Below are 24,614 nucleotides of genomic sequence, written 5' to 3'. Positions count from 1 at the left end.
GTATTATTTGCAATTTAAGTGTTAGATATGGCAACTTATGAAAAACAAAATAACAACAAAAACTGAACAAACCAAAAAAGAAATAAGTAAAAAAATCCCCAACAGCTTATGAAACGAAAACTGAATTAAAAACCTTGGCTCTCTGAATGCTAAAACAGGATGTTTAGTTACTAGTCCATTGAACAACTTGATGTATCAGTATAAACCTGTCTTAGAATTAAATTACAGTGGTGTTCATTACCCAAACAGGCCTGTAGTAAAAAATGAAGATGAAAAGGATGTGAGAAGGATTTGACCTTCATGATAAGCCTTTACCAACAACAGCATGGAGGGCAGGATTTAGTAATAACGGGTCTGGGCTGTTGAAGACCCATCCTCTTTGCCTATGCATATCAAAACCTGGTGTGGGTTTAAGATCTATTAACAATACTGTAAGTAGTTGCAGACTTAGAGTTAGGCGTAGTGTAAATGAAGTACAATTCTTTTTGTTGCAGAGTGTTCATTAAGATTGTATGGCTCCTCCTATAGCAGATTTGGTTTCAAAACTTCTGACATAAATCTAGATACCCAGTTTCCTGCCAATGTAAGTAAGACCATTTTATTAAGTATGTGTTAGTGGCTTTGAATGTTTGCATCTTCATGTAGATTATATTTTAAATATATTTTATAGTGTGGTAGTAGCACTTTTTCTAAAGCCCATTGGGTAAAACAGCTGTTCTGGTCTTAAAATACCATTCCTTTCTTGACAGAGCTGTAGTCATCAGGCGGTGTAATACACCTTTGTGTTTTATTGAAACCTCTCCTGAAAACATTTAAAACATCTGTACTCTAGCAATTTGGTGAGACAGATGATTATTTATATTCTGTAACAGCTGGAATAATTTATGCTTCTGTGGTCTTGTCTCAGTACTGATCCTGGTTTTGTACTGATATATTCATATATGCACATTTTGACTGCTGGGTTATATTTCAGCCAAGAAACCATATTATGTTACAGTAATTTCATGACTATAAGGTGCACCGGATTATAAGGTGCACCTCCGGGAGTCAGCAAATTTCCGAACTTTGTTCACATATAAGGCAGGCGCACCGGACTATAAGGCCCACTTTTTTTTTTTGCAGCAAGGATCTGTGCTACGTGCAACAAAGTAACGAATTAGTAATGTGCAATTGCAGGGTTTACTGGCTCGGCTTGGGGCCGGGTGCCTGTGCCGCTTGGCAGCGCTGTGGCACTGCCTGCCTCTGCCGGCCGCGATGCTGCCAGCTCCCCCTGCGGCTCTCGCGACTCACACTTCCGGGTTGGCAAATTTCCCAACTTTGTCCATATATAAGGCACACCAGATTATAAGGTGCACTTCTGGGTTTCGATCAAAATTTTAGTCAAAAGGGTGCACGTTATAGTCGTGAAATTACTGTATTTATATGTGGAATAATTTAAAGTCTTTATTTGTCACGTTAATTGTTTTTATGCATCATTGTGCTTGAAAAGAAATTAAGGACTTGATTCCATGCTTACACTTACATCTACTGTAGTTGGTTTGGAAATCCCATTGTTAGAATTCAACATTTGCTTTAGGAAACAAAGAATGACCCAAGTTCATAAGTGCATATGATTTTAAAAAGGTATAATTCCAGTCTTTAACATGTAAGTCCACCATGTCAGAATAGTCACATTTAAGCTCACTGAAACAGTAATTCTGTTGGAGGGGGTTTTCTTACCATAACCAAGTCTTTGACAGAGGTAAAAATAACTGTAGTAACAATTACTCCAGGATTTTTTTCCCCTTCAAAACAAGCAGAGCTACTCTTCCTTTTGATACAACTTAATAGTAGTGATATACACGTAGAGGTGGTTTTAAATTTGAGTTGTAGGAAATCACCTTCTTGACAGGTGGTTGATCCAAAAACAGCTTTATTCCTTTTATTGACAGATGACTCAACCAGATGTTCTCTTACTTGTGCAAGAAAGTCTCCAGAACAGTGGTAAGAAAAAGTTGCTGCCTTCTTAATTTTATTAAACTGTTACTGCTTAGTATTGTTGCATTTCACCTCTGCTGAACAGGTACACCATATGCTGTTCTTTTTTTAGGAAGCTATGAAACTGAATAATACTGCAGAAAAGAATACTTTTGGTTTGGCATTCAGTGTTACGAGAGCTGAAGTTCTCTTATTTTTGGTGATGTGAGAAATTTCTAGTGGGAGGCTTTCTTCTACATTATAAGTGAAGATGTCATTACTCATGAGGTAGACTCTGCTGCCCTCCCCAGCCTGCTCTATTAGCCATGCACAGTACAGAAAGCAGCCTAAGTTTGTTAACATGTAACAGAAACCCAGTAATTACTTTCAAGTTGTGGTTTCTTCTCCTATAATTACCTGCACATGTCTGTCAGTGCAGGTGATGACCATGTTCATACAGACTCATGGGGTTTTTTCAGGTAATGGATGCAACTCAGTGCATTAATACAGGAACGTAAAGTTTAAGATCCTTTAAAAAATACACTTACCCAAACCAATTCAAGTGTGTGCAGGCAAGGAAAAAAAAAATTAAAATGTTGGGCGGGGGCCTTGAAAACTCTATTCTTTTTTAATGCTGTCCTGGTTCAGGACAAGTTTGAAAGGAAACCTCCGCAGGGTCCGTCTAGGAAACAGATTCAAGCAGCCCCTCCCCCATCTGCTTCGAGGAAAGATTTCCTTGGAGAGAAGTGGGGAAAAAACTGTTTATTTAACAGGCAAAGCACTTCCCAACACAAAAATGAACAATGCTAAACAGCAAAACCTCTTGCCACTCTGAAGAGATGATGAATTCAGAAAAGTCCCTTCCATGGATTGCAGCCCAGCTCACTCAGGCTGTTCTCAGCCCTCCAGCACTGGGAAATGCCATGGCCCAGGCCAGGTGTGAGCTCCCAGTGCTCTTCTGGGTTTTCAATCCAGAGCAGGTTCGAACAATTCCAAGAAAAAGAAAAAAAAAAAGAAAAAAAAAACAGTACAGGGAACTCGTTTGCCTCAGTTAGCCAGAAGAACTAATGAAAAGCAAAGGAGAGCTCTCTCATGCTGTCCACTGCAGACAACACAGTCTGGGTGAAGGATGAGGGGGAGCAAGTGCAAGTGCAGTCTTTGATAACAATTCTGCACCTCTTCTCTCCCCCATCACTCCTGGAATCAGTCTTAAAGCTCAGAACTTAATATTCAACACCAACAGAACAGACAATTTGGGAATACAAGCATCATAAATGTCAGGACAAATGCAGATTACAAAAAGTAGTTTCACTGCTTTCTTGCCTTGCTTTATACAGGTCAGGAACCAGACCATATGGTTCAAAGCATGTATATTGACTGACAAAGATTTTCTCAGTGGCACCCTCAACATCATTGTATGTTCATTTTTTTGTTTGGGCCATTATGGTCTTTGAGGATGGTGTTATTTTTAGTTTACATTAAAGGAAGAAGACCCAGATCTCGTAAGAAGTGAGGATTGCTATTGTATCAAAAAAGTGATAATATTAATATCTGTAATATTAATATTTGCATTAAAGTGTTGCACAAAAGTCATCTTTGTGAGTGAGGAGATACAGGGATAAAGCATTGGGTGTTTCAAGTACCCCAGTGCTAAAAGCAAGGTAATTTTCAGTGAAATTAGGTGTCCAGTTGGCTAAGTAACATCACAAGAATCTTGTCATTCCAGTATTTTTGAGTTAAGTGCCTAAAATTGTTTGACAGTTTCCTCCCCTCTTGGCCCAGTGAAACTGTGAGGTATCAAAAAATAAGTCCAGTTTGAATCAATCAACGCCACTAAGAGAAGGGACTAGGATGGTTGACAGCTGAATCATATTTGGAAAATTATATAAAGAATAAGAAAAAATAGAAAAAGCGTAGCAAAAGGACATTGCCTCATGTAGGCAAACCTGTTCTATATTTACATAAAACATTGTCAGATAACCAGGGAAAAAAATTTCTTTCTGTGTAGTAGTGATGTAATACTCTGATTGTTTATTTTTCACACTAATATTCCATAGGTGGTGTAGGTCTCTCTGCATGCCTGAATTACTGAACCCAGCTCTTAAAAAAAAAATACCTCCTTAATTATACCTACTACGTGTATATGAATTCTGAAAAGTTCTGATTTTTTTTAATATTTTCCTAACAGCACTTATTCTATAGACAATATTCTTCCCATCACATGTGAAACACTTATATCACATGTACTTTATTTTTCTCGTTAGTCATTGTATTAGAAGGTGAAATTCTACTTGTACTTCTCTAGTTGCATCCAGTTCAACGTATTTTTTGTCAACACCGTGCTTAATGTGGCTTCTTTTTCTTTTTCCCACTTAGAATCTTTTACGGAAGTTGATGCAGATTTCCATGCTAGAATACCAGTGGTGGTGTGCAGAGAAAAGCAAAGGTCTCGGTTGTCACTTTGTGTGTTCTAATAGTATATAGCAATGTAAATTATGTTACCACCTGATAAATGACGTTTCTGTACTAAATTATTACAGTTCCATGGATCTTGAAACACAAACTAACACTCATGGGCAAGTCATTCCTAGCCTAGAATAAGAGGGTAAGGGTTGTTCTGTCCTCAGCTGTGTATTTCCCAACCCCTTCAACCATTACGGCTTCCAGCATGTACCCTTACCCTTCCATTTGGGATTATTGCTTAAGCAGAAACTTTCCTTTCTTATAGGTAGTGTGTATACCATAACATTATAGATTTCCATAAGGATAAGAACAGTTTGCTTAGCTTTGCTAGTATTTTGAGAACAAGTGAAAAATACTTTATTTTGCCCATTTGATGAATATCAGTTAAGATTCATGAAACATTCTGTAAACAGCTACTGATAAAAATATTACCAGTTATTTGCTGCTACCTTGATTTTTCAGTGTTTTAAAATATTTTATGTGTGAAAACACCATAGAAACTGTTTGGTGGTGGGTGTGGTGTGGGAAGACGTTTTTGTTTAATGAAGGAAATAATACTGTAACTTTTTCAATTCAGTAAATTAATATTAGAAAAGATAATTAAATTTTAATTGTATCTTAAAACACTTATACAGAAAATTATAATGCATATATTCTCAACCTAACCTTAAATCAAATTAGTATTGCATGCTGTTTTTCATTCTGAGATGCTATGTTTGAAAGACTGTCAAGTCTTTCCTTACAGCCTTCTGCTACACTGCTCTGTGAGGTGTTATCTGACCTGTGGGTGTTCTTACAAACTTTCAAGATCTTTCGTTTCTTTTCGGATTTTAGTGGCCTTATTTGTAAAGTGAGTGCAGGGAATGAGAATGCTTGTCTGACAACAAACCATTTGGCTACACTTGGAAAGCTGGAACCTACTATCGTACCTTTAGTGATTGCCTTCAGGTATTGGGCAAAGGTGAGAGTAATTTGTATTCCCTTATCTGTGAATAAATATTGAATGAACTTTGATATTATGCCTGTAGTTATGGTTTAGAAAATGTTTGTTGAAACAGTCCTTGGAGAGTTGAAATAAGGATATAAGTTTTTAGAAATTGTAAATTTTATAAATTATATGATTATCATTTTTTGTGGTAGTATTCCACTAAATTTCAAAAGTGAAATTTTAAGCTTCATTCAGTGGCATGCAGACTATAAGTATCCTGCTATTGCCAAACCAGTCAAAGGAATATATGAAATGAAATTGCTAGTTTCTCATAAACTTAATCCATCATGGAATAAAAAAGAAAAAACTGTTTGTCTCTATTGTAGATGAAAACAATCTTGTGAATTAACATAACTTATAGAATTTGTGAATCCGCAATTAAAATATTAATTAAAAAATTGATACACTTTTGACTTGCACTGTATCTATGCAAAGGAGCCATCATTTTTTTGCAAATGTGTTGTATGCTGTCTGTTTTGCCAGACTCTGTCCTATGGCTCTTACACTGAAAACATTGTAGTAGTATGGTAGTAACTGCACTAAATGTGCAGTCCTTGAGAACGAGTTGCATCTGGTAAGAACTCAAAGATGTCAGAGTTTCTATAGTATTCAATGTGACTGACTTCTGAACAGTAATTAAAATAGTATTTTTCATGATGTCACTTGAAGCTTTAATGACTGCACAATTTCTTTTTACAGTTATGCTGTGTTGATCGTCCAGAAGAGGGAGGCTTGTCACCTTATGTGTTCGCTTTAATGGTTGTTTTCTTTCTACAACAAAGGAAAGAGCCTTTTCTGCCTGTCTATTTGGGATCATGGGTATGTGTATTAATACACTGAATAGTATAAATGAGAGGACCAGTTGGTTGTGTTGCTATGTAATCTGTCAGTTTTATGCTACTCTGAGCAAGCCATAAGTGAGCCATTTCTGCAGGAATTAAGAATGTGAATTCATGTGTGAATTTGTCATCATTCAATGACTATACTTGAGTATGCTTAGCTGTAAGGTTGCATCTCACAATCGTAGTCATTGGAGTTGAGTGCTCTGTTGCCCCTTCTGTGAATAAGGAGAGCTGGGCATTGAATAATGCTTTTTGCAACAATTTAATGCCTCATTTTTTTCAGCCTTGTCTCCAGACTGTTGAGAAATCAATCCACATAGCTACATCCCAAAACAACTTGGAATTTGCCATCTTATTCTTCAAAACACAGACTGTGGTTGGGGAGCACACTGGTGTGATACCATCTGAAGGGACCACATTAGGAGTTTAGAGCATGTATTTCTTTGGTTTAGAAACTGAAATGCATCCTGATGTCAGGCGTTGTATTACGGATGCCAATCCAGAATCCAATTCTCCGACACCATTTATGTATTATTTTCATGGCACCCATTTTTGTATGTCATTATGTTTAGGACATGTGTTCCAGTTCTGTAACTAATTACAAGAATCTTTCAGTTAATAATTTTCTCTGTTAATGTTCCTGACTCTTTTGAAAGCATATGCACTTCCTGAAGTGGATGAGAAAAATGTTCTTCCTCATATTCAGGTGGAACTTCCTGCATCAGTTTCTGCCCATTGCCTCTTGTCCTATTGCTCACCTCAACCTGGATCCACCCTCTCTTCAGATACTCACAGCACTGAAGTCCCTCTCTCAGTTGCCTCTTCTAAGGGCTGAACAAACCCAGCTGAGGAAGTGAGGTGCTTTCCTCATAAGTGAAGTGCTCTAGTCCTTTAATTGTCTTTGCAGCTCTCTGCTGAACACACAACCCACTTCAGGGACTCCATGCTGCTCTTGTCCTGTGAGGCCAGAACTGGTCACAGCACTCCAGTTGTGCCTCACCGGGGCTGAGCAGAGGGCCAGGATCACTTACCTTGCTCTGCTCGCAATGCTCTTCCTAATGCACCCCGAAACACCACTGTCTTGACCACCAGGGCACACTCCTGGCTCATGGACAGCTTGTTGTCCACTAGGACCCCCAGGTACCTCTCCACAGCCTGTGCTGGTGCCTGGGGTGCATGGACAGTGGAATGCACAATCCTGCTTTTACCTTTGGTGATTTTCAGACATTTCTTCGCTGCCCATCTCTCCATCCTGTCAAGGCTGCACTCTGGCATATTGGCCACTGCTCCCTGCCTTGTGTCATCAGTGACCTGCTGAGGAGGCATCTGTCTCGTTACCCAAATCACAACTCAAGCAACACTGGGCCCAGTGTTGACCCTTAGGGGACACCACTTGTGACAGGCTTATGTTTAGATCCTGTAGAAATTATTAGAACCCTCTGGGATCTGCCATTCATCCAGTTTTCAGTCCACCTCAGTGTCCGTATTTCCAGAGTGTGGACACTAGCACAGCCTTCCAAGAGCACTGACCTCTTGAGAGATTTTGTAATGAAGTATGGGGAGAAGAGAGAAAAGGGGTTGGGATGTATTCTAGGCTTGGAACAGCTGTTTTTAAACTTCATTCCATTACAATGTGGGAACTAAAATTTAAAGTTCACATGATGTTTAGCTCTATATTTCTTTCTTTGTTTCCTCTAGATTGGAGGATTCTCATTAAACAAATTAGCTAATTTTCATCTGAGAGAAGTCAAGAACGACGCTGTGGTTTGGGAGCATAACCCCACTGATGATTCTGATTTGCCACAAGAAACTTCTCCTAGAAGGGGAAAGGTCTGAACTTTTAAGTTTGTTTTTGTAGTAGTCTAGCAGACATTGCTGTTCTCAAAACAGAACAATCTTCTATTTCAGTTTTGTGTTTATGTTTCAAAACCTTGAGCTAAAGTCAGAGATTGCACAACTGCTTGCTTCAAGGTCTGTTGTGCTTGGTTCTTGGTGCTAAGGAGCAGGAAAATAAATATGATTCCAAACTCTTTGATAAGACCCTGAATTTTCATCTGTTGGGGAGAATGTGGTTTATAGAGCTGAAGCAGTTTTATCTTCGAATTAGTTGAAGCATATGAAAAATATTTTCTCTTTGATTTGAACTGTTCTTAGAAATTACTTCTATTACAACAGCTTTGTAAGAAACAGTATTACAATATGATTGCATGTTGTGAGGGTTAATGATTCAGTCTAGACTTGGCTGAAAAGCAGGCTGTACAGTCCATTGTGTCCTGTGAGATATGCTTCTTTCTTTGAATTATAAATTGCAACATAAACACTTAAAGAAGCAATTGCTATTAATCATTGATTCTACTCTTTACCATTGCTGCATTCTTTCATTTTGAAGTTTTATACTGTATCTTCCAACTTTTCAATTGCAGCTTTTGTTGCAATTGTAGGAGTTGAGAATCAATGGTAAATTCTGTCATGCTGGATTACAGATGAAATAAAGGAAGTGTAACAGTTAAACAGTTAAATGCCTGTGCAATAAATATTATTTAAGGTTTTCTTCTGTAATTGACAGGTTCCATTAGTATTTGATTTAGGTCAGCAGTGTTCAGCGCCTGTTGGTCAGCTCTGGCTTGAACTGCTTCGTTTCTATGCTTTGGAGTTCAGTATGGCTGATTTGGTTATTAGCATACGACTCAAGGAACCACTGTCTCGTGAATTAAAGGACTGGCCTAAAAAGCGCATTGCTGTGGAAGGTATATAAATATCTCTCAACAAACTTCAAAGAACTGTAACTTTAATTTTTATAAGGTGCTGGACTTGACTGTTGATGTTGTGTGTTACAACTTAGAAAATTTTATATTGGACTACTTATAGTAGAATATTTTTTCCAAAAAAATCAATATATAATATTTCTGTTGGGTATTATTTGAAACATTATCAGAAATTATTTTAAATTTAAAAAAATGTCTTCAGCACAATTTGTAGATCTTGTGTTTAAACATAGTGTTTAAGAGTTACTAGCAATCCAGACTGTAAGGATCTAGGTGTAAATTTTTTTTTTTTAAGTAGTTAACCCTTTCACTGCTGGCTCACTTCTTCTTTCTACTAGACCCCTATTCAGTCAAAAGGAATGTGACAAGAACTCTGAACAGCCAGCTAGTGTATGAGTATATTCTTCACTGTCTGAGAGCAACTTATAAGTATTTTGCCTTGCCTCACAAAAAAAGTGCAAAATGGAGCAAAATAACCTCTTCAAATGCAAGTGAGGAGAAATCCCAAATGCTGGCCCATGGAAATGGTGCTATAAAGCATGGAGATTCTGACTTGCAAAACTTGGATAGTACAACAAACACAGCCATAGTAGAAGATTGCCTAACAGAGAATACATGTATGCCCAAGGAACATAAAACTGGTCCTTCAAAACAGTGTGATGGTTCAGAAAGTTTCACAGAAGAAGAATTGGTTGATGATATAAGTCATCTGGGAATTACCCATGAAGACTCAGACTGTGTAATTGAGGAAATTATTTCAGGAGATAATGAGGATTTTAAACCTAGCTGTGAAGAGACAGAGAGTGAAAATGAAGGTGAAGAAGAGGAGGAAGAGGAAGAACATGAACAACAAAAAAGGCAATGGAATAATATTTTGGCTGCTGAGCAGGCAGTCGATGAAGACAGTGACAGTGGAGAACTCCCTGCTATGGTGAATGAGCACGATGCAGAGACATGTAGTACTTCAGACTTTGAAGGTTTTCAACATACTGCACTTACAGAGAGTGATGAATTTGGCTTGGAGTGCAGTGGTATAACAGATGACAAGATTGACATTGATGAGGATAGTAGTACTGAAGATACTGATGAATTGGATGAATCCCCACAAAAGTTCTTGTGTTCAGCACAGAGTCAGATATCCCAAATGATTAACACAGATGATGAAGAGGAAGAAGAGGAAGCACCAAGTCTTCTAAATCAGAGAGAATGCAGTGTTGCCATTAGAGCTGGAGGTGAACTAGGTAACAGATATACTGGATCTGGAGATGATGATGCGCTGTCAGAGGAAGAAGATGATTTTTCCATCCCCAGTAAATATGAAAACAAACATTTCAAAGAAATTGTAGATGAACCTGTGAGGATCAATTTGAGTCAAGAATATCTTACTGAGAAGGGAAGCCACTCTGAAGATACCACAGCAGTAGAACACAGCTTAGAATCTGAACTTTTTTATCAGTTCAGTAAACGAGCATTTACAAAGGGCAAGGTAAGCAAGCTGTATTGGAACATAAACATTGCTTATGTTCTGTTAGAAATTTAAATGATAGTGTTGCTCAAATTCATTAAAGTACTATAGTTTTTAAAACCAATCTTGCTTTTTGTTCATGCAGTCTCCTACAGTAGTGTGTAGCTTGTGCAAACGGGAAGGTCATTTAAAGAATGATTGTCCAGAAGACTTCAAGAAAATTGAGCTTGACCCACTACCGCCTCTGCCACCCAAGTTTTCAGTTATTCTAGATCAAGTTTGTGTCCAGTGTTACTGTAAGTTGTTTCTTTTGAATATTGTTGTGCTGTTGAAAAAGAATCAGAAAAAAAAAATTAATACCCACAGATTAATGGTGTTATAAGGTGACAGTTTATTTGCTACATTGCAGCCAAATCTTAGATATAATTCTACAGTTTGGCTTATTGGAAACGGTGCTCTAATAGAACTGCTGAGTAGTTTGTATCTAGATAACTAGAAAGTGTTGATATTTGTCTTCCACCTGATTGGTTGGAAAGGAAAATACATTTTCTGAGAGTCTAATTTTGGGTGGAATTTTTGACTGATGCTTTTATATTTGTCTGATTTGAGTTATGTTAATTGTTCCTTAACTTGTAATTGTCATAAAAAGACTTCAGTGTTCTAGGGAAAAATAGTGTCAAAATACTGTTTTGTAACATTTCTCCACTTTTGTTCTTTTCAGAGTGACCCAACTTTCCTCCTTTCTCTCTCGCCATTTCTGACCAGACAAAATGCATTATTTGTCTAATTAATGTTTTTCTTTGAACAGGTATTTCTCTTCTACTTCATCCTTGCTTTCTTTCCTTCACATGTGAATTCTCTCTTTCTTTTTCTCTTTCCCTTCCCCTGCCCCACTGTAAACCCCTCTCTATTTTCACTTGAGTTTTTGCTCATTATAAAGAACAGTTGCCTAAATCATTCTTTTTTTCTTTTTTTTTGATAGATGATTTTGCTCCAAATATAGTAGAGGATCACGCTCGGGAACATATAAGACAAAGCTTGGAAGTCTCCATTAGAAAGGATTTCCCAAGTAATTAGGCTATTCTAAATTCATATTTATAGTTTCGATTGTTCATACTTGAGTGTTTTCCAAGAAAACATAATTTCGGTAACATGTAACCCATGTTGTTGCTCAGCATTGCAATGCTTCATTGCATTAATTTTTATTCTAAGTCTTTTAAGGCTTTTTAAATTTGAGGGTTTTTATTTATTCATCTATAGAGCACATTAGTAGCACGGAGCAGTGGCAAGTTAAGGAAGAAACAATCAAAACAAGTGGAATAGTTTTATATTTGTTATTTTCACTTTACTTATTAATCAGACTTGCTTTTGTAACTGCTCTTACAAACAAGTTTTTTCTAGTACTTCCTACTGAAACTTGCTGGGCTTGGAATATTTTAAAAATATAGGCACAACATCTGACCTATTCACCGAATCTAGGCATTTGGGATTTTTTTTCTTTGTTTCTGGAGTTCTTAACTGTAACTTAACTTGGAATTCAGTTCATGGCCTTCTAAAATTAGGAAAGGATTTTTTTGGCTGGAGCCAGGTATATCCCTCACTCTGAGAATCTCTGTACAAAGCATTTTAAATCAGATGTCAGCTTGAACCTACATGCTGATGATTTAGTTACTAGAAAACTTTTTTCTGGGTTTGTCAGAGTGCTTATTTTAATCAATAGTGGTAGAGATTCTTTTCTCACAAGCAAAGTTGATGAGAAATATGTACCACAGAAATACAATAATGTTTTCATGCCTGTATTAGAATACATGCAGTGGTTTGCAGCTAGATACAATTTGAGATTCTGTGTTGTATATTATTTGATATTTTGTTGATATATGGCTATAATACAATGCCTTACAGGAACCAAGCTGGATTTGTTTGGCTCCTCAAAAAATGGCTTTGGCTTCAAACAAAGTGATCTTGATATCTGCATGACAATAGATGGTCTGGAAACTGCTGAGGTAGGTTGCTAAGATTTTTGTTTTATGGTTAAGTAAATATAAAATGTTCTTATATTGTTATCTAGTGTAAAAAATTCATTATTTTATAAAAGCTTTTAATATTAGAAGAAAATACTAAACTACCACTAAGGCAGATTATTTCAGGAGTGTTTGCTGTTGCCCTAGGCATAAGTCTAAGAATGAAGTAACCAGTTTTCTCCTGAATTCTGTATTTCTAGTTTTATTTGTGCAGGTAAGTAACATTCTTTATTGCATGAACAACTGGGAATGGGAAACAATGGAAGAGCACATCAGTCTCCTGTCATGCCTGATATCAGCTTTTAAGAAAATGACATTATTATGTATCAACTGTTGATTTTTACATATGCTATTTTGAACAATTTCTTGTATTCCCATAATTCTGTATAACATGAAACGTTTGATTATACAGCTTTAAGCTTAATGGCACATAATAAAAGATTTGCGTAAAACACTTGCAACAGTTACATCTTTCAGCTTTTTTTCTTAATGTCTTAGGGACTTGATTGCATCAGAATCATTGAAGATTTAGCAAAAGTTCTCAAGAAACAGTCAGGTAACTTTCCGGAAAATTAAAATGTGTGATTCTGGTTTTGTTACTTCATTTGCTGTAATGACAGTGTTCTGGGATGCTGTGGATGAAAATCATTAAGATACAACTAACATAAAAGAGCTTATGTTAGTAAAAGTGAGGTTGAATATTGTGAACGTTTGGATTTATTTTGGTTATGTGTAGATATTTGAGATTATGATGTTATTGGACCACATCTGATCTGGACAATAGTCTATTTATCACTTACGTGCCTAAGAATAATGATTTAACACTTGAGGCTTCAGTTTAATTATTACGTACTTGTATGTTCAGTGCATTGGAAGTTGATAGAAGAAAATATTCTGGTATAAATCTGCAGTGGGAATCCTGTTTTTTCTACAAGAAATCATGAATTTTATAGTGCTCATTTTGGTGTATCTCCAATGACTTATAATAAACTATAATTTATCTCTTAAGCTTATTTCTCTATAAAGCAATTCTATACTCTTTCCTACATGACACTTTATTTTTTGAGGGGGATAAATGTACGTTTAAATGAACTATATTTAGCAAGTTGATCATGTTTGACAAATTTTTAAAATCAGTGTTAAAACATAACTGAAATACAAATTTGGTGTCAACTAAGATTTTATTTTGTAGCCTGCTGGCTACAGTTGGAAGTTATTTGTTACTGTGTAGGACTGTATTGTAGCCATTCAGTAATAAAACATTTCATCCTAGGTTTAAGAAATGTCTTGCCTATAACAACTGCTAAAGTCCCAATTGTCAAATTTTTCCATGTCAGAAGTGGTCTTGAAGTAGACATCAGTTTATATAATACTCTGGTAAGGTTATCTCCTTTTTTATTTTATGTTGTGTAACAAAAAACTGAGGATATGTTTCTTGAGACTGAAGTGATTGTTTGAGTTTCAATAATCAACTGCTTTCAATTACCTGTTGCAATTTTATATTTCAAAGGAACCTTTTTGGTTTTGTTTGTTTGACTATGAGTGGAGTCAGCTACACAGTTGTGACTTTAGAGTTGTCACTTTCCTATGAAAATCTGTTAGTTCATCATTAATAGTAAGAAACAGTGGTTTAAGAATTTTAAGTCTTTCTTAAGTAAGAGACAAAATAAAGTAATGTCAGCTTTTTTAGGCTCCTCTTAGGATCATGGCTCTTGTCTAGCCTTGAGACCTCTGAAATAATGATTTTGAACTCAGCTTGCCTGAACTGTAGCATATTAAAATGTAAAAAAACCCCAAAAAATAGAAAACAAACAAAAAACCTTAAAAAAACAAACCGACCAAAACAATCCATGTGTTCTTGGCCAAACATTTTAAAAAGAGGTTTCAATGTTTTTAAATTTCTAAACCCTGTTCCTAGAAACAGCAAATGAAAATTGAGTCTTAGTGACAATTTTTAAACTTTCTGAAGCTCAAGGGGAGTCTTGAGGAAGATAGCTCAACCACTAAGTGTGAACAACTTAGAGGTTTTGGTTTTTCGATTTTTCAGCTTATTTCCTTCATGACTTCAGAGCTTCTTTATTTTCTACATGACTTTCTTGTTTTTGTAGGCCTTACATAACACCAGACTTCTGTCATCATATGCAGCTATTGATCCTAGAGTAAAATATCTGTGTTACACAATGAAAGTCTTTACAAAGGTAGGTGTGTTTCAGGCATTCTAGAAGCAGTAGTTCCTGCAACAAGGGATGACCACCAAGAAAGATAAAAATCATGTTTCTTTTTCTAGATATGTGACATTGGAGATGCATCTCGAGGTAGCCTGTCTTCTTATGCATATACTCTTATGGTGCTTTATTTTCTTCAACAGAGAAATCCACCAGTCATCCCTGTTCTTCAAGAGGTATAGTATATCAGAAAGAAATGAGTAACTGTACACAGTATTGATCAGAAGAATGTCAGTGCTGAATATGAAAGGCTCCTCTAATGAGTTTTAATATTATTCTTTCAGCTCTACAAAGAACAAAAAAAGCCGGAAATTTTGGTTGATGGCTGGAATGTCTATTTCTTTGATAAGATAGAGGAGTTGGTGAGTAAATCAGTCTAATTGGAAATGTTACCTGTAGCTTGGAAAATGAATAGAAATTCCTTTTGATGACATTATTTGCAAATATAGAGGTTGAATATTGGGGTTTAACCCCAACCTCCTCCCTCCCCCTCCGAGGTGGGAAGGCTAATATAAAAAAAAGTAACATTTGTGGGTTGAAATAAAAACACTTTATTAATTGAAACAAAGTAAAATACTAATTCTCATACTTTTGATTGTTATAATGATGATAATAGCAATAGTAGTAGCGCCAGTAGTAGTAACAGTAGTAATTAAAAGAGAGAGAGAGGAATAAAACCTGAGAGAAACACGAGGTGCCCAATACAACTGCTCAGTGGCTGGTGATGGATGCCCAGCCCATCCCTTAGCAGCTGCAGCAGTACCTCCTGGCCACTTCCCCCAGTTTATATACCGGGCATAATGTTTCATGGTATGGAATATCCCTTTGGACAGCTTGGGTCAGCTGCCCTGGTAGTGCTCCCTCCTGGCTTTTTGTGCACCTGCTGGCTGGCAGAGCATGGGAAACCAGAAAGTCCTTGACTTAGGGTAGGTATTACTGCTCTGCAACTAAAATATTAGTGGGTTATCAACGTTATCAATATTATTCTTATGCTAAATACACAACACAGACCATAAAACCTGCTAAGAACAAAATTAATTCTATCCAGAACAAATACAGGAATGGAAGTGAAGTAGCTCCTGTTTGAATATCCTGTTCCTGTGTTTGCCTCTTAAGAGGCAAAACCTAGTGCCAGAAGTTCTATTTATTGTTCACTTTTGTTGTTAATAGATGTAAAATATACCATTTAAAACCAGTATTGGATTATCAATATAAATTATGAAAGAAAATATTCTAGTAAAACTCTGTTGTTTTTCTATGTAAAATAAATGATGAAAATATATTATGGAAATCATGAAAATAATTCTGCTTAATGTAAGTAATGGATGTAACAATATTTTTGTCATTTTAGTCAGTTGTTTGGCCAGACTATGGGAAAAACACTGAATCTGCTGGGCAGCTGTGGCTGGGTCTTCTCCGCTTTTACACAGAAGAATTTGATTTTAAAGAGCATGTCATCTGCATCAGAAGAAAAAATCTGCTTACAACTTTCAAGAAGCAGTGGACCTCCAAATATATTGTAATTGAAGGTAAAGGCATATAAAGTACAGAAATATAGAAAACTTCATTACCACAGAAATTTTGCTTTTCCACAGGGCTTACAGTAATTTCATGACTATAAGGCACACCCTTTTGACTAAAATTTTCCCCGGAACCCGAAAGTGCGCCTTATAGACCGGTGCGCCTTATATGATGGACAAAGTTCAAAAAATTTGCCTACCTGGAAGTGAGAGCTGCGAGCCACGGGGGGAGCCGGCAGGGCCATGGCTACCAGGTAGAGGCGGGGCGGAGCGGCAGCGGGCATGCCCCGGCCCCGTGGAGGCGGAGCCGCCCCTACACAGGCACCCCCCGGCCCTGTGGAGGCAGCATGGCCCATCCAGAGGCAGCCCCCGGCCCCATGCAGGTGGAGCTGCCCCTCCAGAGGCACGACCTGGCCCCATGGAGGTGGCATGGCCCCTACACAGGCACCCCCCGGCCCCGTGGAGGGGGCACGGAGGGGCGGCGGCCACAGCCTGGCCCTGGGGAGGCGGCACGGAGGGCGGTGGCCATGCCCCGGCCCCACCGGATACAGGTGAGCCTAGGGGCCCGCAGCACCGCCCCTGCTGGGTGGAGGCGGGCCCGGGGGCCAATGGCTGCCGGGTTGAGGCGGGGCCTCGTCCAGCAACCGCGCGGAGGGAGCTGGGGGTGGAACCTCGCTGCAAAAAAAAAGTGCGCCCTATAGTCCGGTGCGCCTTATCTGATCTACAAAGTTGTGAATTTTGCTGACTCCCAGGGGGTGTGCTCCTTATAGTCCGGTGTGCCTTATGGTCATGAAATTACTGTAGTTGTTTTTTTTATTACTAGATTATAAATTGCTATATGCTAATGTTTTCAAACCATCACAAAATTGCCGTTGACTTTCGGTAGTGCTAAATATTATTTTTAAGGGTTTTTTTGACTACTTAAAAGAAGTTGCAAAGCAAACTTCACACTTTTTATTATGAAGTAAATGGCAGAAAAATAGATTTAACAAAGTCCTTTGGCAAAGAAATTAACTGTAATGCAGTTGAGGTGTCCTCAAAAATACTAGGTTTAGCTGACCCCATATTTACTTAAACGATTCAACTCTATATACGACTACACTGTTTAGTATTACTGTGATCTCTGGCAGAGAAAATGCAGTGACATATTTTAACAATAGTCTGTAGATTGTTTAGTTGCCCATTTCATTTTCAAGGAAAGAATTTCTACTCTTTTGTCTGCATACTGAGAATGCCTGTCATGTTTTTTTCTACAGATCCCTTTGATTTGAACCACAATCTTGGAGCTGGATTGTCAAGAAAAAGTAAGTCTTCTGTTAACAATTTCAGTTACAAAGTGAAGATCTTGTTTTGTATATTTTACATTCTAGTTTGATATTTAAATGATGATTTCAGTTTGGGGTTTTTTTCTTCCACAGTGACAAATTTTATAATGAAGGCTTTTATCAATGGGAGACGGGTATTTGGTACCCCTATAAAAATATTTCCTAAAGAATACCCATCAAAAATGGTAAGTTCTTTCTAAGAAGAGTATGTGTGTGCTCTTTGGTCTATAACTTAGCCTTTACAGGACTAGGGTTGCACTCACTGTAAGCTCTTGCTCTTAAAATCCCACATTACTCTGAAAATCTTCATGGGAGTTACTGCTGAGTACTGTTTATTGTTATTTGTATGTAAAATATTTTGGTATGCAGAATACTAGTCAAGTCAGAGTTTCATTGTACAGATTATGTATTTTAATCCAAATCAAAACCAGCTTAGCATTTCTTAAAACTGGAGTTTTGTAACAGAGTGTGCAGACCTGGTGGTGAGTAGGCAGTCTGTCAAAGAAGAGGCCAATTAATTCATTAGGTCTTTTAGGGTTCAGTTACAGACCCCAAGTTTATTCTTTTCTGTAACTCCTACTACTGTTCTAATAGTTTTGTATCTGTCTTGATTTCCAAGTGTTTGGATTTTTATTTTAAATATATGATTTCTTCTACAGGAGTACTTTTTTGATCCTGAGGTACTAACAGAAGGAGAATTGGCACCAAATGATAGATGCTGCAGAACTTGTGGTAAAATTGGACATTTCATGAAAGATTGTCCCATGAGACGAAAGTGAGTATAGTATTGGCATCTGTGTGTAACTTTTTTCCTTAGTTTTGTTTAGGAAAAGATTAGGATAGTAATGCCCAGCAAAATTAGTACCTGCCGCAGATTGTTTTCTGAACCTGAGGTAAACTTAAAATGTATCAGTACCTCTTCTGGCAGTGGTAGATAGTGTTGCTGCAGAACTGTTAAAGTATCAATGCTGACTCTCTACTTGGCTATACTGGAAAGGAGTAGTTGAAGGGAATCTAAGTACAGTAATTTCACGACTATAAGGCGCACCCTTTTGACTAAAATTTTCCCCCGAAACCGGAAGTGTGCCTTATAGTCCGGTGCGCCTTATCTGATGGACAAAGTGGCAAAATTTGCCGAACCAGAAGTGCGAGCCGCGAGGGGAGTGGCCCCGCAGCAGGGCTGGGCTGTGAGGGGGAGTGGCCCGGCGGGGCCGTGCAGGGCTGTGAGGAGGGAACGACCCCGCGGGGCCGTGCTGGGCTGTGAGGAGGGAACGGCCCCGCGGGGCCGTGCTGGGCTGTGAGGAGGGAACGACCCCGCGGGGCCGTGCTGGGCTGTGAGGAGGGAACGGCCCCGCGGGGCCGTGCTGGGCTGTGAGGAGGGAACGGCCCCGTGGGGCTGTGCCGGGCTGTGAGGGGAGAGGTGTCCCATAGCAGCGTCAGGATGTGAGGGGAGAGGGGCTCCACGTGGGGGGGCCTGCTAGCATCAGGGCGGCCGCCGCGTGGGGTGGGAAAACCGCTGGAATCAGGGCAGTGGCGGCGCGGGTCAAGCCCGCCGGCATGGGGGCACCCGGAGCACCAGGGAACTCCCGGAGCAGCGGGGCCCTGGGGACACCGCACGGAGCGGCGGCAGGCGTTCCCCGGCCCCGGGGACGCCGCACGGAGCGGCGGAGGGCTTTCTCCGGCCCCGGGGACGCCGCACGGAGCGGCGGCAGGCGTTCCCCGACCCCGGGGACGCCGCACAGAGCGGCTGCGGGCCTTTTCCGGCCCCAGGGATGCCGCACGGAGCGGCGACGGGCATTTTCCAGCCCCGGGGACGCCGCATGGAGCGGCGGCGGGCATTTTCCGGCCCCGGGGACGCCACACGGAGTGGCAGATACAGGCGGGCCCGGGGGCCAATGGCTGCCGGGTTGGGGCGGGGCCTTGGCCAGCAACCGTGCGGGGGGAGCTGGGGGCGGAGCCTCGCTGCAAAAAAAAAAAAAAAGGTGCACCTTATGGTCGTGAAATTACTGTATTCAGCAGAGCTCAATAATTGTGCTGTGAAAAGCACTCATGGATACATACTATATTTTTATTTATATCTTCTACTAACAGAATTTTGCTGCTCCTAGCAAGAAAGATTTTGTCAAGGTCACACAATCATGCAATTCCTATCAAAAGCAAGGCAAGAATGTCACGGCATTATTTTTCATAAGTACACATGGATGAGAACAATTTCCTATTTTACATCCAAGAGAATGCTTCCTGTCCCTGAGTAGCCATATCCAATATTCAATGACTCTCTTCTGGCAACAAATGAATGGCTAAATGGCTTTTGGTGCTCTTCCTCTTATGAAACTTAAAACTCATCCTTTGGTTTTGATTTTAGTTAAGACAAAGCTCTTTAAAGACTTTATCTTAAAAATAGTGACATTTTGAAAACCTTTATGCTTACTTGTAAGGTGGATGGAAAAATCTAACCATTGTTTAGAATCTATTTATGTTAAAAGCCATCATTAAAAATAACCTGCACTTTTCTGTAACTAAGTAAAAAAAAAGCTACTACCATCATGTTGGATGAAATGGCTGTTCCATTACACATTAGAGATTTGTGAACTTATATTTTTGATTCTGTTAATTGTTAAAGATGAGCAAACTTCTAAATTGTAAGCACAGTAGCTGATGATAGTTTGAAATTAAAGAATCCTGAAGGTAGCATGAAAGTCTCCTCAATGTCCAAATTGCTGTCTTATATCTGTGGATTTTTAATCTTGCATTCTGAAGTGAAACATCAGTTCATTGCACATACTCGTCTATGTTCTATACAACATTAGAGGAAAAGTAAAAGGGACTGTGCATCTAAGACTAGAAGTGCCTTGTGGGGTAAAACCATTGTTACATTTGAGTCCCCTGTTCAGCCATTTATTGCAAAAGAGAGTGCTGTCTTTGAAGGGCAGACTAGTTGTTTTCTGTTGTCTCTTCTCATGCATTCTCTCAGCATCTGTAGTTGCTGTATAAGAGATGTTAGAGCACATATCTGCCCTGCTCTGGTAATGTTCATTTGTGGGCTGGACTTGTTTATGATTTTGTCCTTGTTGTTTTGGTTTTTTTCCTGAACATGATTTTCCCGGTTTCCTTAAGCAATTTTCTATGGCAACCAGTTCTGTAAGTGTTCTGACTGATATGTAAAACAGTACTTTCCTGTATCTGTTTAAAGTTAATCTTAGTCACCCAATAACTTGCTGAGTATGCACTTAATCCATTTGCCTATGTCCCTAACAAAGATGTTGAATAATATTGGTCCCATACAGACCCCTGAGCAACAGCACTCATCACTGGTGTTCACATAAACATCAAGACATTGACCACAATGCTTGAAGTGCAACTATCCAGCAAATTCCTTGCCCACTGAATGGTCCACCTATCAAATCCATGTCTTTCCATTTTAGATACAAGGAGGTTGTGTAAGACAGTGTCAAATGCTTTACAGAAGTCCAGGTACATGATGTTAGTCACTTTTTCCTTACCCACTATTTCTGTAACTCAATTTTATAGAAAGCTACCAGATTTGTCAGGCATGATTTGCTCTTACTTGAAGGTATGTTGGCTGTCACCAGTTGCCTCTCATGTTTTCCACATGCCTTAGCTTAGTTTTCAGGAGGATCTGCATCATGATCTTACCAGGTGGAGTTGAAACTGACCAGCCTATAGTTGCCCAGGTCTTCGTTTTATACCTTTTATTAAAAAAAAAAAAAGAAGCTCACCTTGAAGCTCAGTCTTTTGCCCTTCATTCAGTTTTGTGAAGTATTTTCCAAGTTTCTAGCTATTAGCAATGCATCCAGCTTTCCATAGGAGCCTGGTACCATCTTCAGATTTGGAGGTTACACTCCTGTCCCCTTCTGCAGTCATGTATAAAGCTGATAGATGAAACAAGTCTGACAATGGTAGTGTTTCTTCACTACCACATGTTTTAAGTCACATAGAATGTTAGAAGCGTCTCTCGACCAAAGAGACTTCTAGATTGAATATGCACAGTTTCAGAAGAAAAGAACTGAGTTCTGGTTGAATTGTACAAATAGAAAAAAACCCCAGAACTATAGCCCTATTTTTTTTTAATTTGTTAGCATTTTGCTTGGTGTTTCTTCTCTTCCATTCTCTGAGCACCCAGATTTTCAGTTGTTCTTATATTTTTAAAGTTACAATTATTAGGATTTAGGACTGTATTATCATCTGATTGTAAAGTAAATCATTAAATATGTGTACCATCAGTGGAGCACTGATTGATGGGAGAGTCAAAGGAAAAGTACAGCAATTCACCTTATTTATTCCACTGAAGAATTATTTTGTCTAAGGACAGCACATGTGTTTTCTGTCCGTTTTTATAATTGACTTGTGTGTGAATGCAAGACCTCTGAGTTCTGCTTCACTTTTCTGCTCCTGCAGACTAAGACGACATTGTGATTATGAAGGTACACAAAGGTATGGAGAAATTAAGGAGAAAAGAAGCAAAGAGGACAAAGAAATGCAGAATAAACCAACAGAAAAGGAGAACTTAATTAAGGAGGGAAAGTCACACCTATGTACACCTCAGAAGAGGAAACTAGCAAGGGTGGTAATGGAAACTGGAAGAGAGAAGACTCCCAGGCAATCAGCAGAGAAATGGAAGCGCCTGGAAGACAGAGACGTAAGAGAAAAACGTTGTTTTATCTGTGGAAGAGAAGGTCATATTAAAAAGGAGTGCCCACAGTATAAAAGTGTTGCAGGTATGAAACTAATCAGGCTGAGTAATTTAAATAGCACTTACAGTGGGTTTTTTTGTATTTTTTAACACGATTGACTAACAGATCAGGTTTTTGCATCATGTTTTTTTTTAATGTAGTCATATTTAACCATTTTCCCTTCATCCTAACCTTCCTTTCAGAAATGTGCTGTATCCTGGGAGATTTGGCATTGTTTCTCTTAGCAGATACTTGAGATAAAAGGGTATGAGTATCAAATATATTGAAAATGCTTCCAGTGAGCTTGCCAGCACATTTCAAATTACAGCTTCTCTTCTAGTTCATCATAATTGCAACAAAAGCTAGCATTACAGCTCTTCACATTACCCAAACCAAAATGATTCTGTAAGATCCTGAAGTCAGTATGAAAAGTGTACAGATTTGCTCAGATTGAATTTTGTGAATAAAATAAAATAATGTTTCTGACAACTCAGCAGTTGAAGGGATACAGAAGTTCTTATAGATCTTATAGATTCTGATTGACAGACCTGAATGAAATACTGCTAAGAAAAAGTATTTAATTATCTAAGTTGTCTTTGAAATCAGATTGGATCACTCATCATTTGTGTTACAAAGGAATATGTTTCTAAGATAAAACTGAGACTTAAGATAGTACGTGGTACTTGTAATTAGCTTCCAAAGGAACAAAGTATTACTGTTTCCCTGTAGGTAGACCTGGGTGCATTTAAATTCAGGCTGGAAAAAATTTGTTTTACAAATTACTCATGACTTGGTATCTTAAAGATTGTAGTCTTTTATATAAAACATATTTTTCAAACCAACTTTTCTCTACTTGCAAAAACATCCTGTCTGCATTAAATCGGGAAACTCTTCATAATCAGGTGCATTTAGTGGAAGAGGGCATAAGACTGTATTAAAATACTGGAAGAGGGAGGAAAATGGTGCAAGTATATTCAACATTGTGAATATATTTAGAAGGATTCTTTCTTTGATAGACCACTAGAAGTACTAGATGGACAGAAAAGTTGATTAAAAATTGAAGCCGTGCTTCATTCAGCTTCTGACCTTTTGAAGGTGTATGTCGTGTCTAAATTTAACTTGAGTTTGTTCATCTTTGACCTTTTCTCACTAAACTTTTCTTCCAGCCATTCTGTTTGCCCTGAATACTGAGTCTACAAAGGTGGATAGGAATATGTCTGTTTTCATAGTCAATCATATTTAGCATTCATCATATGAGAACTGTATGTAGGCTATGCGGTACATATGGCTAAAATAAAAAGTTCTACAATAGGCATTTTTATCAATTATCTGTATTTTGGGAATTAATATGTTTCAGTTTGAAAAATTGCTGTAGATTGCACTTTGTCTTTTATTGCTTGCTTAGTGCCTGAAGTGTTCTCTCTAAATGAATAAAGTACTAAAAATATATGAATCAAAGAGTTCAGATTTCACTCTTTGCATTGCTGCATTTTGTGCAACTACGGACACTTCACTTACCACCTTATCTTCATTCATTCTAAGTTCCCTGTCTCCTGTTGATTCTGGAGGAGGATGCAAAGCTTAATTTAATGTAGGTTGCTAGCTTAACACCACATTATGCGAGTTTTCCATGTCATAAAATGGAGGAAAATTGCAACATCCTACATTCTACATATTCTGATTCTAGATAGAAACGGTATTTTTCTGTCTTATGGTAACTGGAAACTAGTTTTCAATTAGCAACTCCTTTTTATTATTTTTTCAGATGGCTCAAAAGTGGAAGTGTGTGGGTCCCCTTCTTTATCCATTGCTGTCAAACATGCTGGTAGATTAAATCAGGTAAACATAAAGTGTCACTTTCACTTCATCTTTTACTTTTTCTATGTTTTAAAGTTCATATAAAGTAATCTAGAAAAGCTTTACCTAAGCTTTCAAGGAAAACTTTTTATGTTGTGAAAATAAATAGACTAATTTCACGATTATAAGCTGCACCATTTTGACTAAAGTTTTGGTCTGTACCCGGAAGTGCGGCTTGTAATCCGGAGCAGCCAATATATGAAAAAAGTTCAGAAATTTGCGAACCGGAAATGCAAGCATGCAGCAGCCCCAAGCCGAGTCTGCCCTGCCCTGAGCAGGGCCAGGGCCGCCCCTGGTGGCCGCGGGGGAACGGGGCGGCGGCAGCGGGGGAAGCTGAGCCGAGCCCACACAGCCCTGAGCTGAGCCAGTAAACCCCGCATTCCCGTGATTCTGTTACTAATTGGCAACTTTGTGAAAGTTGCACACGGATCCTCGCTGCAAACGAAAGCGCGGCTTACAATCTAGTGCATGCGGATTGTATATGGACAAAGAA

General features: G+C 38.6%; 1 protein-coding gene across 1 annotated transcript in view; it reads left to right on the top strand.

The window, feature by feature from the left end:
- Window positions 1–24,614, top strand: part of TUT7 (terminal uridylyl transferase 7) — a 36,511-nt gene that overhangs the window by 9,141 nt on the left and 2,756 nt on the right. Inside the window, exons 6-27 of the mRNA XM_033085597.2 lie at window positions 495–583; window positions 1,932–1,983; window positions 4,333–4,402; window positions 5,254–5,380; window positions 6,107–6,226; window positions 7,948–8,079; window positions 8,816–8,996; window positions 9,353–10,500; window positions 10,625–10,775; window positions 11,462–11,548; window positions 12,382–12,482; window positions 12,999–13,056; window positions 13,774–13,877; window positions 14,609–14,698; window positions 14,788–14,901; window positions 15,010–15,087; window positions 16,077–16,254; window positions 17,502–17,549; window positions 17,664–17,755; window positions 18,230–18,345; window positions 21,990–22,309; window positions 24,030–24,103. Of these exons, the coding sequence (XP_032941488.1) occupies window positions 495–583; window positions 1,932–1,983; window positions 4,333–4,402; window positions 5,254–5,380; window positions 6,107–6,226; window positions 7,948–8,079; window positions 8,816–8,996; window positions 9,353–10,500; window positions 10,625–10,775; window positions 11,462–11,548; window positions 12,382–12,482; window positions 12,999–13,056; window positions 13,774–13,877; window positions 14,609–14,698; window positions 14,788–14,901; window positions 15,010–15,087; window positions 16,077–16,254; window positions 17,502–17,549; window positions 17,664–17,755; window positions 18,230–18,345; window positions 21,990–22,309; window positions 24,030–24,103 (3,530 nt within the window). The remainder of the gene's footprint in view (window positions 1–494; window positions 584–1,931; window positions 1,984–4,332; window positions 4,403–5,253; window positions 5,381–6,106; window positions 6,227–7,947; window positions 8,080–8,815; window positions 8,997–9,352; window positions 10,501–10,624; window positions 10,776–11,461; window positions 11,549–12,381; window positions 12,483–12,998; window positions 13,057–13,773; window positions 13,878–14,608; window positions 14,699–14,787; window positions 14,902–15,009; window positions 15,088–16,076; window positions 16,255–17,501; window positions 17,550–17,663; window positions 17,756–18,229; window positions 18,346–21,989; window positions 22,310–24,029; window positions 24,104–24,614) is intronic.

This window comes from Catharus ustulatus, chromosome Z (assembly GCF_009819885.2).
Source record: "Catharus ustulatus isolate bCatUst1 chromosome Z, bCatUst1.pri.v2, whole genome shotgun sequence".
Lineage (NCBI taxonomy): Eukaryota > Metazoa > Chordata > Aves > Passeriformes > Turdidae > Catharus > Catharus ustulatus.
This window is presented reverse-complemented; position numbering and strand designations above follow the sequence as displayed.